The following is a 12713-nucleotide window of genomic DNA, read 5'->3' as shown; positions in this document are numbered from 1 at the left end:
ACCAGCAGAAGGTTGATTTTCATTTTTGGTGGTTTGGGTTCTGTAGTGTCTGCACTGAAGAGTTGTTTTTTAAGACTTCTGAAAGCATGTTCCATGCGTTATCCCGCTCAGATTTTGGATGGCACTTCAGATTCTTAAACCTTAGGAGAGTCCTGTGCCTATTTTTAGAAATCTCTGATTGGTACCTTCTTTGCATTTTGTCAACTCTGGTGTGAAAAGTATTCTTAAAACGAACATATGCTGCTTCATAATCTGAGACTGCTGTAACATTAAATATATGGCAGGAGTTCAGTAACACATGGAATTAACGCATTATTATTTAATGAGCAGCAACAGCATGGATACATGTCCTCTGGGATGATGGCTGAAGCCTGAAGAGGCATATGAACATTTAGCATCTCTGGCATGTAAATACCTAGCAATGTTACCAAAGTTCCATCTGAACACCTGTTTTCACTTTTCAGTAACATTGTAAATAGGAAGTGGACAAAATTATCTCCTATAGATTTAAACAAACTTGCTTGTCTTAGTGATTGGCTGAATAAGAAGTAGGACTGAGTGGCCCTGTAGGCTTGAAAGCTTTTCATTGTTTTTTTTTTAAGTGCAGTTATGGAACAAAAATCTACATACTATTTCTCATTTATTTCTATATTTCCACTATAAAATGATAATAAAAATAATATAAAATATGCACGGTACACTTATTCTATTGTAATAGAAATCAATGTATGTGAAAATGTAGAAAAACATCCAAAACTAATAAATTTCAATTGGTGTTCTATTGTTTAACAGTGCAATTTAGTCACAATTAATTTTGGGTTAATTATATGAGTTAATTGCGATTAATCAACAGGTTTAGTTCAAAGGTAAAAAAACAAATGCAGCCAAGACAAAACTCCTTAGGGCTAAAACTAAGCAAGTGGAGCAGGAAGAGAAAGCTAGACGCTAATCCTAAACAACACATTTCCTTAAAGAATTCAATTTTTTTATGAGCAGAAAGAAAAACTTCTCATTAAATCAAAAATTTTTGTTTTCAGTCATGGAGCTATGGAACTGATCTCAAAGAAACATCAAATTGAGTCAAGTACACTGAAAGTCATTGGGACACACCTACAGTGTGATGCAGTCAATATATTTTATATTTATTGACCAAATTTATAAGAGCTCCTAATCCTTCTAAAAAGTCCAGACATTTGAAAAGAGTTGTTTATTACAGCTTAATGATTTGCCCAAGGACTCCGACTGCATTTCCTACTAGAAATTCCTGCAATAAATTTTACATCTTTAAAACAATGTGATTAAAGCATTTTGAAAGTTGGTTTTAAACGATAATGAAATTCTGTACATCTGAGCCTGTAAAATCATTATTCCTTGGAGAACTGTAAGTTACTGTTTGCCATTGAAAGAGGTAATAAACTATTTGTAATGGCACAAAAAGGCTGCTTTGTTTTCCACAAAAATATTTTTACATTTTATGATAATAAAATCTTTTATTCAAAAATTAAGCATGCATGTTATTATTAGCTTCAGTGGGAGCTTCAAAGATTCCTTATTGTTACCTAAAATGGGCAGGAGGGAAATACTTAGGCATAATATTAGTAAACACTCTTAAAATATGCAGGAGAAACAAGAGATGATACTTAAAACTGACAACTGCTGGACCATAGTGCAATGGGCCTTCCTTTCCCATCAGGTAAGGCAGGGAGCAGCTACCACTATAACATCAATTTAGATGGACTAAATGATCCCAAAAAGTCAGAAGTTTTAGCATGACTCTGTCACTGTCCAACATTAAACAGCATTGTGAAGCATGGTCATTTCCCCTGCTTTTGACCATAGTAAAGGTGGGAAAACTACAGCTGTTGTTGATGGAAAATTGTAGGCAGTGGGTCAGCCACAGATGGATGGTCTGGGTTGGCAAGTCTGCCACAACAGCGTATCTCTGAGTTCTGGCTTATTTCCTTTTCTGAGGGGTCAGCTGGTTCAGTGGTTCCCAACCACTTTTTTATACCGCGGCCTGGCAAACTCATTCAAAAATGTCTGGCGGAATGGTATTGAAACATTTGCATATTCATTATGATAATTATTTGTTTGAATATTTGCATATTCATTACGGTAGTTAATTTTAAGCAGTTGCATGTTATTTTACATTGTATCTGTACGCACCCAATAAAGGAACCGGGGGAAGAAAGGGGCGAGGAGCAGGGGCTAAAGAGGGGACTAAGCCAGGGAGAGACTGGGCTGAAAGCAGCAGGTGCTGACTCCAGCTCAGAGAGCTTCTCCCACCTTGTCCCCTCACCCCACCCCAGTCGCCTGGGTAGTGGCAGTCCCTGCTCAGTCCCAGCCACCCTGCCAGCGGTCCCTGAGCCATCCCCCAGGGCTCAGCGTGGTGGGGCGATGGCAGGTCCTTGTGTGTGTGCTGGCTGGGCTGAGAGCAGCTGGAGGCCAGGGGAAGGCTCCCACCAAGCGGAGGGAGCCACCTGGCAGTGCCAGCGTGGGCAGGAGGAGAGTGGGCTGGCGGGGAGGCTGGTTCCTTGGTCTCTCCTCCCACATGGGAGGCGGGGCAAGAGAGTGGCCTGGGGATGCCCGGGAACTTCTCCTCTAGCTGCAGCCACCCTCCATGTGGTGCTGACACTGGCTGCCGGAACAGCCGCCGAGCCAGTCATCAAGCCATGGGGGCGTGGCCTGACAGTGTGCCGTGGCCCAGCAGTTCGCAGCTCAGCACCGGTCCACAGACCAGCGGTTGGGAACCACTGATCTGATTGATTTGGTGCCTATCTCGAGTTGGAAAGAGTTGGCTAGAGCTAGATGGACTGTCTCATTTGAGTGTGCTGGTGCCATGGGGTAGAATTGACCTCAAGATCAAATCAAATGAAAAGCCAAGAGAGTGAGAAGCTAGGAGGAAAAGACTGGGGAAGAAAGGGGAACATGCAAGGGAAGGGGAAATGAGCAGGATCTCATATGTCCCTGGTATATGTGTGGGTGACGACCTGTTGTCCCTTAGGAAGTGCCAAGGACTGGTCTTGAAGATGATGCGGTAAACTTCTGGAGACACAGCTGAAGGTTGAGATCCCTGGAGGGGAGCGGGATGGAGGCCTTCAAGCCTTTCCTCTCGCCAGGAATTTCCTGACAGTTCACAGCTCCTCAGCCCCAAACATCTCTTTTTAAGAGCTCTGAAAAAGGGGATAATGGACAGAATAGTCCATCCTCTCCTTTGTTCACCATCAAACCTAATCTCTGACATAGCAATATAGTCCATTAACTTCCAGTACAACATCCACTATCCAATCTTTAGGTGCTTAGAGGTTACCAGTTCTGCCTACTTGCTTTTCCCTTTGATATTTTCATACCCTCTGCTCCTTCCCACCCTCTTCCTTTTTTTCTTCCCCCCTCTCCCTCCTCCCCTATTTATTTTGGGTCTGCACATCCTAAACTCAAAACTCTGGTCATCTGAAGAAATGGGCTGTGCCCACGAAAGCTCATGATACCACATGTTTTGTTAGTCTATAAAGTGTTACCAGACCATTTGTTGTTTTCTAAGTTTAACATTCTTCTTGTTTATCAGTTATGGTCTCAGCACTGTCCTTTTGTTTAAACTAACTTAGTCTTCCTGTTTTTCACTTTTACTAATTTTTATAAACAATCTTACATTTATTCACCAAATAACAACAACTTTTAAAAATCCACATATTTGAAAAGAATCTTAGCTGGGGCTTCTTTACCCTTTCCCATCACCATTTGTTAATGCAGATGATTGAACCATTCATAAGCTTCCACAAAAGTGGGTGGGTGGGGAATATAAGAGGCAAGGGGAAGCAATGCCTCCCCGGGTCTTAGTGCTTAAGCTCTCCCCTCATCCTATCCCTATTCTGACCATTCCGACAGGCTCCCACAGCAAGCTGTTGCAGGCTGGTGACTCTTCCCCTGACGAGGATGTTAACTTAAAAGTGAAAAGCCTTCCAGCTTGCCAGTTGTATTGCCATTGAACCTGTGAAAGAGCTACTAAGTGGTAATAAAACCATTTTACAGGTATGTGCCAACCCTGAATTTATTGTCAAAACCAGTTGTGCATTACTATGTCTACAGGACCTTAGTTTAAATTGTGCTTTAAACATTACATTAGTTTGTTGCTGAAAATTATAAATCCACATCTCTAAAAAAATCCTTCTATGGATATTTAGGTGCACAATCTGAGGCTCTGTCTACACTGGCAACCTTTTCCGTAAAAGGGATGCTAATGAGACACTTCGGAATTGCAAATGCCGCGGGGGATTTAAATATCCCCCGCGGCATTTGCATGAACATGGCTGCCACTTTTTTCCGGCTCGGGGTTTTGCCGGAGAAAAGCGCCAGTCTAGACGGGATCTTGTGAAAAATAAACCCTTTTCCGGAAGATCCCTTATTCCCTCTTGAAAGTAAGAATAAGGGATCTTCCGGAAAAGGGCTTATTTTCCGCAAGATCCCGTCTAGACTGGCGCTTTTCTCCGGCAAAACCCCGAGCCGGAAAAAAGTGGCAGCCATGTTCATGCAAATGCCGCGGGGGATATTTAAATCCCCCGCGGCATTTGCAATTCCGAAGTGTCTCATTAGCAACCCTTTTATGGAAAAGGGTGCCAGTGTAGACAGAGCCTCAGATTGTGCACCTAAATATCCATAGCCTGAGTGTTTAGCCTTAAATGCTTGGATCTTCAGTCAGACATATGTAGGTTTTTAATAAATTCTTCAAAAGACTATTCTTAATTAAAACACACATTTTAATTTAATTGCTATAGCAGAAAAATGTGTTTCCAAAGTCTTCCTGTTCTTTCTGTCCATCCCTACCCTCCTTTTACCCTGCTCCTAATCCCTGTTGAAGAGAGCCCTTATAGTGGGGACAACCCTCCTTTTCGGTGCAACTATGTCCATTGAAATCAATGGGAAGCAGGAGGATGCCCATGCACAGCACAGTCAAAATATACACTAAAGACGTGACGATTGCTTCAGTCTAGACTGAAAAAATCCCAGTGCTAACATTTAGTTCTCTGCAAAGGCCAACAGCCCTATACTGACTAACCCTTTTGCCCTCTTTTAATACTTAAATACTCTGTAGTGAATTTGCCAGCAGCTGGCACTAAATGCTGAATGGTCAAATATGCAAATATGACTCTGATAAAGAAGTGATGGGTGGTACAGTGGGCACCATGTGCTAAGCTCTAAAAACAAACTACTATGTATTAAATTTAACTAAGATTTTGTAATTAAAACTGTGGGAGGGTCTGCTAGGAAAAAGTAGTCCTAAGTATAAGTAAACCAGTTTAAATGAGGGGTTTGGCTCCAGAAACACTGGCATGAGTTGCTTCTTCTGTTATTTGTATGCAGCATTCACTGTCCTTTGCAAAGGTTACCTTTAAAATAGGCTCTGCTTGAATAATTCCCCATACATCTGTTAGCAAAAATGTGGAGGAATTGTTTGGAGAAAAAGTAGCTGAAAATGTCATGAAGGAAAAAAAGGGAAACATGAATACTTTCTTGTTAGATGTGCATGAAATGTGGAAAGGTTCTTATCCCACTGAGAAATGCTGCTATTTGCCCACTGGATTGGGAGAGGAGGAAGGAAGATATGACGGCTTCCTATCTTATGACTAACCTGCTGTTTCCTTTCTAGCAAGGGCAGGGAGGGGGCTTATCTCTTTTACCTTGCTTGCTTATCTATGAAGTTTTTCTCACAGTGATAAATGGACAAATATAAGGATATAAGACTTAAAAATCCACTCTACTGGTTGGGTAAAATTAAATTATTTCTGAAAGGTACTAAAGCATTTGTACATACTTCTAGTGTAATTGTACTCACAGGCTTATTGTACATATAAGCAGCAATTGTGAATCAGTGTTGTTCTGGAAATCTATTTAAGAGTTTAACAACTTATGCTCAGGCTCCAGGTATGGAGCAGCAGCAGCTTTAGTGTCCCTCAGCAAAGCAGTTCAATTATTAAAAAAGGTCTGGGTTTTGTTTTGTTTTTGCTTGCACTGCAAACCTTTCTCTTCGCACACCTTTCCATCACACACTGCCTGAGAGGCCAAAAGACCAGGTGCACCACAGCAGTGCTTGGCAGACTGGGGATGCACATGGAAACAGTGGCATTCTGGTACCTGTCCTTCCTCTCACCCTTATGATGCTGGGGATTCAGGGAATTCCTTCAGCCTGGTGTAACTTAGAGCAGCCTCAGTCCTCTTCTAAGCAGAGCTCTTGTACAACACCTCCACAACTTCACAATTAAGGATAGTTGCAGTGTGTGCCAGCCACGCCTTTCTTGTTCCAATATGTCCCATATACCAAGGGACCAAGAGGACACCAAGGGACCAAGAGGACTGAGTTCAAACAGGGGGAACGCTTTCCCCAATTAGGGGAGATTTTGTGCTTCTAAACCCCCCATTCAAGATTAGTTTTTTTTCTATAAATTACGATGAAATATTAAGTTCCAAACAGATCCATTTGCAGCTGGGGCACAAGGTGGAGCAAGATTTTTCCTCTCATCCCTGATTCTTTGTGACCTTGCACCTTGCCAAATAATTTCTGCCTGTCCAAAGCGCATGCAAAGCTGATTTAAAACCATTCTGACCTCAAATTTATTCTGTTGCATATCATTTAATTTAAAAAATAAAAGGCTAATTTTCTTAATGTGTTTCTTCCCATTTCACCCTTTCAGAGTTCAGCAAGACTGTTGTAACCTGCCCTTACTGAGTGTGGCATTCTCTCTCCCTCTAGTGGTGTCTAGTGCACATATGGAAGCCTGCTACAATCTTGGCTAATGAAGATGTGACTTTAGCTTGGGCAGCAGACACTCATTTAGAAGGCTTAGGTTCAGTCCCCTCTCCGGATGCCAGGGACATGGCATTACACTGTGCTGTCAAACTCTCTTCCTTAGGGAACCATACTGTGGAATCTAGGTCCAGTGTATGCGTCATGAATACCCTGATGCAGTGCTTGAGAAGGGACAGCAAATCTGCTGCATTTAATACAGCAGGGGGCTAACAGGACAAATTGTGATGGTAAAGAAAACATCTCAGTTGATGAACAAATTATTCCTATTAAAATATCTCATGTCATTACAGGAACGGTTTGCTTCACTGAGTGCTAATATCCTCTGGATGCAGTCCTAATTAGCATAATTATTTTGCATTTTCATTTAATCTTAAGTAAAAAAACAGGAGGGTCAGCTACACCTGAGGCTGTTAATTTATATTAAAGCCATTGTAAGTGGGCTGTATCGTTCCTTTTGAAAGGCTCATGGAACATTTCAGATCTAATTATAACTTTGTAGCCAAAGTTCTGCCCCAGAGGAAATAATGTTCATCTGAATGATACAAGGCCCTTTCATTACTCTAGTAAAAGAAGAGGAGCTATGTTCTGATAAACCTAATAGTTCCCATCCTACAGTAATGAAACTAATCACATTTGCTGAACCAAAACTCTTTGCTGTCACCCTCAGCGCCCAGATCACCTCTGCCTACAGTAGATTCATGGGTGACAGAGAGGTGAACCTGCAAGGATTTCCTTGTGGAGTGCAAGATCACTGACTAGGAGCAGGCAAAGAGTGTTTCAGATTCTTAGGCTCTTTGTGTGTGAGTATGGTATTGATTTTGTACTCAGGTTTATGTTGGCAATTACACACTCCTTTACAAAAGGTTATTAGAGAGTGAATAAAGATTGTTCAAAAGCTGGTAAAAAATACTTCCCCACACACACCAAGAAAAAAATCCCAGCTGCTGAGTAACACTATGTTGACTAACAGATTCACAGAATATATATCCACAATACAGTGAGGAATGGCAGGTTTGGCATGTATTAATAAGGTGGAGTATACAGTCAAATCAATGCGAATGGGCCAAATGCTGCTTTTGGTCACAGACCCACTGGAGTCAACAGCACATAGCCAAGTCTAGACACAGAAGTAAATGTTTGTAGGGTCAAGCACTAGGTTCATTTTTGGAATAAGATGGTGGCTCCATTTTTTGCAAAGTAACAGGAGGGGTAGCTGCTGCAAAGCTAAAATAACGAACAGGCCACTCCTGAAGTGCTTGATTTCAGTGGGACTTTTTACTGAGTAAGATTAAGGACTCCAGGACACTGCTCAAAGAAGATTCTGCCCATGCTTGGAGCAATTAAGTTGTTGACATGTTAGGATCAATCCCTTAAAGATACAGGTAAACATGGACTAAACCTTTTCCCCAGCCCTCTCTGGAAAGCCCCATGCTTCCAACTATTTCCTTAGGTGAGAGTTTGGCTTACAGGGAACAACAATTAACTAGGAAACACAAAAGAAAAAAACATCCAAATTTCCCATCAGATCACCACCTGGTGTTCCATATCTATCAGCATGTTCCCTTCTTCAGCAACTCTCCCTCACATAATGTGTCAACGTAGTGTAGCAACAGTGATTTCCATAAGATTTTCAAGAGATCGAATCTTGGAATAATGCAGTTTCTTGGAGTGATATTTGTGGTTCCAGTCATGAAGATGCATATGAAATACAGCAAACAATTTCAGAAGAACAGAACAGAAGGTAGACAAAACAAAACTTGAGAGAAACTAAGGACATTAGAAAATATAACTAAGTATAGGAGAGGGATGGAAATGAGAGGCAAAGACAGAGAGAGGGATTGTGACTGGCTTGGGATTACAGGAATGTGGCCCATAGAAGGGTTTCTGTGTTTCAAAGTATTTTGTAAGGCTGCCATACAAATTACCTGGAATTGCTACTAAATTCTGCAGCTCTTGTTTAAGGTTCATGATGTCCTTGCACAGCTGGATGTCATCCATCCTGAGGAAACAGGAAAAGCAGGTCAGGGACATACATACTTGCTACTCACGTTTCTTTGTAGGCTCAGATAAACCATTTGTGAAATGTGTAGTACTGCCCTTTGCTTGGGGCTTCCTGCATCTGCTTGGGGCCTGGATTTTCAACCTAGGCACCTAACTGCCATCAGTAACAGGCACCTTTCAATGCACAATGTTGCAGAACAAATTACCTCCATTATAATACCCTGCCAGGTGATCTCTCCTATCAGTGGTGTGTGGGGGGGAGGGGTTTGTTTGTTTGTTTTTTGTACCATGTGAATCTAATCTATATATTTGTATTGTCACATCAGCTGCTTTTTCCTTTTCTGCAGCTCACCTCTGAAAATGGGCACCTGCATATTTAATAAATCAGTGGTACTGAGTCAAGGGCTACAACAATAAGCAGTACAAACCCCTGTCATTACAGTTCCAGTAGCATTCACTAGGTAAAAGGCAGAGAGCAACTATGAAAGAGAGGATAGTTCAGTGAGTAGGCTACTAGTCTCAGACTTGGGAAACTGTGATTCAGTTCTTCCTTTTACCATTGACTTCTTCTGTGATGTTGGGTATATCTCTGTGTGTCAGTCCCCCAGCTGTTAAAATGGGGACAACAGTATTTGTGGTGTGAATATAAAGATTGTGAGGTGCTCTTGTAACCTATCCACCTACTGGGTGTGCTGTTCTGTCCCACCTAGGGACACCAAGACCACATACAGAGAGATAATAATGAGTCTGATCTACAGCCTTAGCTAAGATCCAGCTGACTTTTAGCTCAAGCAGTAGGTAGAGGCAAATGCTCAAAGTTCCAAAGGTCTCAGGTTCGATTCAGTTTGTCAGGGTTATGCTCTGAAGGCATGTCTAAACTACAGAGATCGACCCGCCAGAGGCTGCTCTCCTAGATTTCAATTTAGCGAGTCTAGTGCAGAACCTCAAATCAAATGCTGAGGGCAGCCCCCACTGGCATCAGGTACTCCTCAATCTGTGAGGAGCAAGGGAAGCCGAAGGGAACATGTACTCCCATCAGTCTCCCACAGTGTAGACGCTGCCGCGGCTTGGCTTAAGGTAAGATAAAACCAGATGTGCATTTTGTGTAGCTGGATAGCATACCCTGAGCTAACCTGCTTGGTCTAATATAGACCAGGCCTATTAGTATAGTAACGGAGACCATTTAAGTAAATCAGTAGAGAATAATGTAACATAACTAAGAGAATAATGTAACATAATTAAGAGGTAATGAGCACACTCAGCTCCCAGTGAAACTGATAGTACCTCACAGGGTAAAGTTTATAACCATTTGTAGAAGCAGCAATGCAAATGTTGATCTAGCAATGATTATGAACTAGCCATCTTCCCAGCAAATACTTTATTTTAGATTTACATTTGGATTCAGCTTCATTAGCAGCACTGGGCTTGTGCTCATGTATTGTCACCGAGGGCTGTTTTTTGGGCCGCTGTTTCCAAATCACATATTTAAAGAAGAAAAGGATATAAAAAAGACGTTATGATACACAGTTCTGCTCAGGTGCCTTTCCCAGATCAGCATTGCTAGTTCTTTCTGCACCCACTTACAGACTCCCTATTTCACTTGCTCCATTTCCAGGAGTTAACTCTCCAGTCAGCTGTATTTCTGCTGAATGCTTGCTACACACTCCATCCTTATTATTACATTATTGCAGAATTTCTATTAGTCAAGCCTTTGCAATGTGGCAAAGGATGTTATAACACAAGTTGCTCCAAGGCCCAGAACTGTAGCAGGCTCATATGCGAGACAGACAGGGAGAGAGGAAAGGATAATAAAATCAAACTATAGAACTGGTGAATGGGAAAATAAGTACCTCTGGCACAAGTGAGATCTTAAACACAAACTGAGCCCATATCCTCTTGAAGGATCCTACACTGAACTTTGCTCAGATTATTAAAACAGAACAATCCCTTTATTGCTTCCTGCTTTGTTGATCTCCATCTTGCCTGTTCTTTTGCTTATGTAAGAAGGGAGGAATGGCTATTCCTTCCAGTTTGGGTTTCTGTCCTCACAGGTGGTGTCAGTGGGATAATCTTCATTGTGACTTCCTTCCTTTCTTCCCCATCAGTTCCAAATGCATCTGTGTACCTCAGCTAGGAAGCAGCCCATCCTCCAGGATCTCTCCCTGTACAGTCTTGCTCGTCCTAGATCACAATTAATCTTCACTGTGCATCCACCTGGAGTCTAATTACCAATTCACCATTACATTTGTGCCCAATACACAGACAGGCAGAGACCTTCATGCTGAAGGATATTGTCTCCTCAGGTTCTCCACGTTGTCTACTTGGATTAAAAGCAAAGTCTTTCTTTATGCTGAATGGTATTGAAATTGCTTTCTATCAATTTACAATCTTAAACACTGTCCTTCTAGGAGAATCAGTATTAAAATGTGCTGAGGAATAAGCAAAACACCTAGCTCCACATTCATTTTGTGTTTGTACAGTTTGGGTATTCTGTACCCATATCATATAGCTGAATAAAATGATTGTGTTCATAGGAAGGAGACATTTTCTCCAAAGAAAGATGTTCAGTGTTGATCTGCTGTTTTTGGCTCATATCCCCAGGCCAGATCCTTAGCTGACGTAAAGTGGTGTCGTTCCAGTGCAGTCAGTTCATAACAGCTGAGGATCTGACCCGTAATATTTTCTTTTAAAAATTCTCTTTTCATCTTATAAATTGGTCCCATGTGAAAAACCTGGGCCAGGACGGTGCTGCCAGTCTGGCCCCCTGCACTTCAAGATAAGAGTCCCAGAGGGTGATATCATTGCTATCCACTCACGTTGTTTCTCTGGAGAAAATTTCTGGAAAATCATGCCAATCTAGATGTAGCCATGGAGTTTTGGCTGCCAGAGTCCCCCACCAAGTGCAGATCCTGCTTTCTTCGCACACCATATTCCCAATATATCTCTATTGATTCATTAACTTTGTCATTCCTGCCACTTAGCTCTTTGGAGATAAGCATCCATGGCAAAAATAGCCCTGTCACCATCTGACTTGTAAATGTCAGAAGCAATTTGACCTTTCCAGATCTGCAGCCCCTCAAGCTGGTGGATTTTGGTGACTGATAAAAGCTAAGCCCACCATCTGCACTGAGTCTCTAAGCTCCATCTAATATCTCTCCTCCCTTCTGTGAGAAACAGGTTTTATGTCTCATCCACTCCATGCTACTACCTAGCAAAAATCTGCCTGTAGTATTCAGTTGGCTAAAAAAGATCCAGGGTTCCTATTTGTAAACTCTGAGCCAAGTCCTCAGATACGAGGTGTACTCAAGAGGTGTAGAAACTCACAAGTTCAGATGTAAGTACAGAACTGACTGAATGTGTGTAGTGAGCAGGATGACATAAAGCCCCAGGGCTAAATCAGCTCATCCTGAGCCAGGATCACGTCATCGTCTCCCAAAAGTGGGGAACTGTTACAAGCCCAACAGAAAAGGCTGGGACTACAGCCTCCCGGCCCCACAGACCCCTGGGAAGAGAAGAGAACGCCAGCCACACAGAGAGCCTTTCAATCCAGCAGTGCCACTGCTCCCTACCCACTTGCCTAATTGCATGGAGAGAGTCCCCCTGCAAGCTTTGCAGTAGCAGCCAAAGGAAGGCCTAATGAACATTAAGGCAGCTTCAGAAAGCACCAGCTCCTAATAGATTTGTCATTCAAAAGCCTCATAGTCAGCAAAGCATAATGAGAGAGAGACAGAGGGCCTGACCTCCAAACAAAGTAGGGTTGCCAGCCCTCCAGGATTGGTGTGTAGTCTTCAGGAATAGAAGATTAATCTTTAATGAAAGATTATATTTTGAGATAGACCTCCAGGAATATGTCCAACCAAAACTGGCAACCCTAAAACCAAGTGTACCCTAAACTTCATGCACCTCCAGT

General features: G+C 42.1%; 1 protein-coding gene across 1 annotated transcript in view; it reads right to left on the bottom strand.

Annotated features, from left to right (window-relative positions):
• Positions 1-12713, bottom strand: part of BMERB1 (bMERB domain containing 1) — an 88751-nt gene that overhangs the window by 15270 nt on the left and 60768 nt on the right. The window contains exon 3 of the mRNA XM_006136286.4: positions 8728-8801. Coding sequence (XP_006136348.1) covers positions 8728-8801 — 74 coding nt within the window. The remainder of the gene's footprint in view (positions 1-8727; positions 8802-12713) is intronic.

This window comes from Pelodiscus sinensis, chromosome 16, assembly GCF_049634645.1.
Source record: "Pelodiscus sinensis isolate JC-2024 chromosome 16, ASM4963464v1, whole genome shotgun sequence".
In the NCBI taxonomy this organism is placed as follows: domain Eukaryota; kingdom Metazoa; phylum Chordata; order Testudines; family Trionychidae; genus Pelodiscus; species Pelodiscus sinensis.
This window is presented reverse-complemented; position numbering and strand designations above follow the sequence as displayed.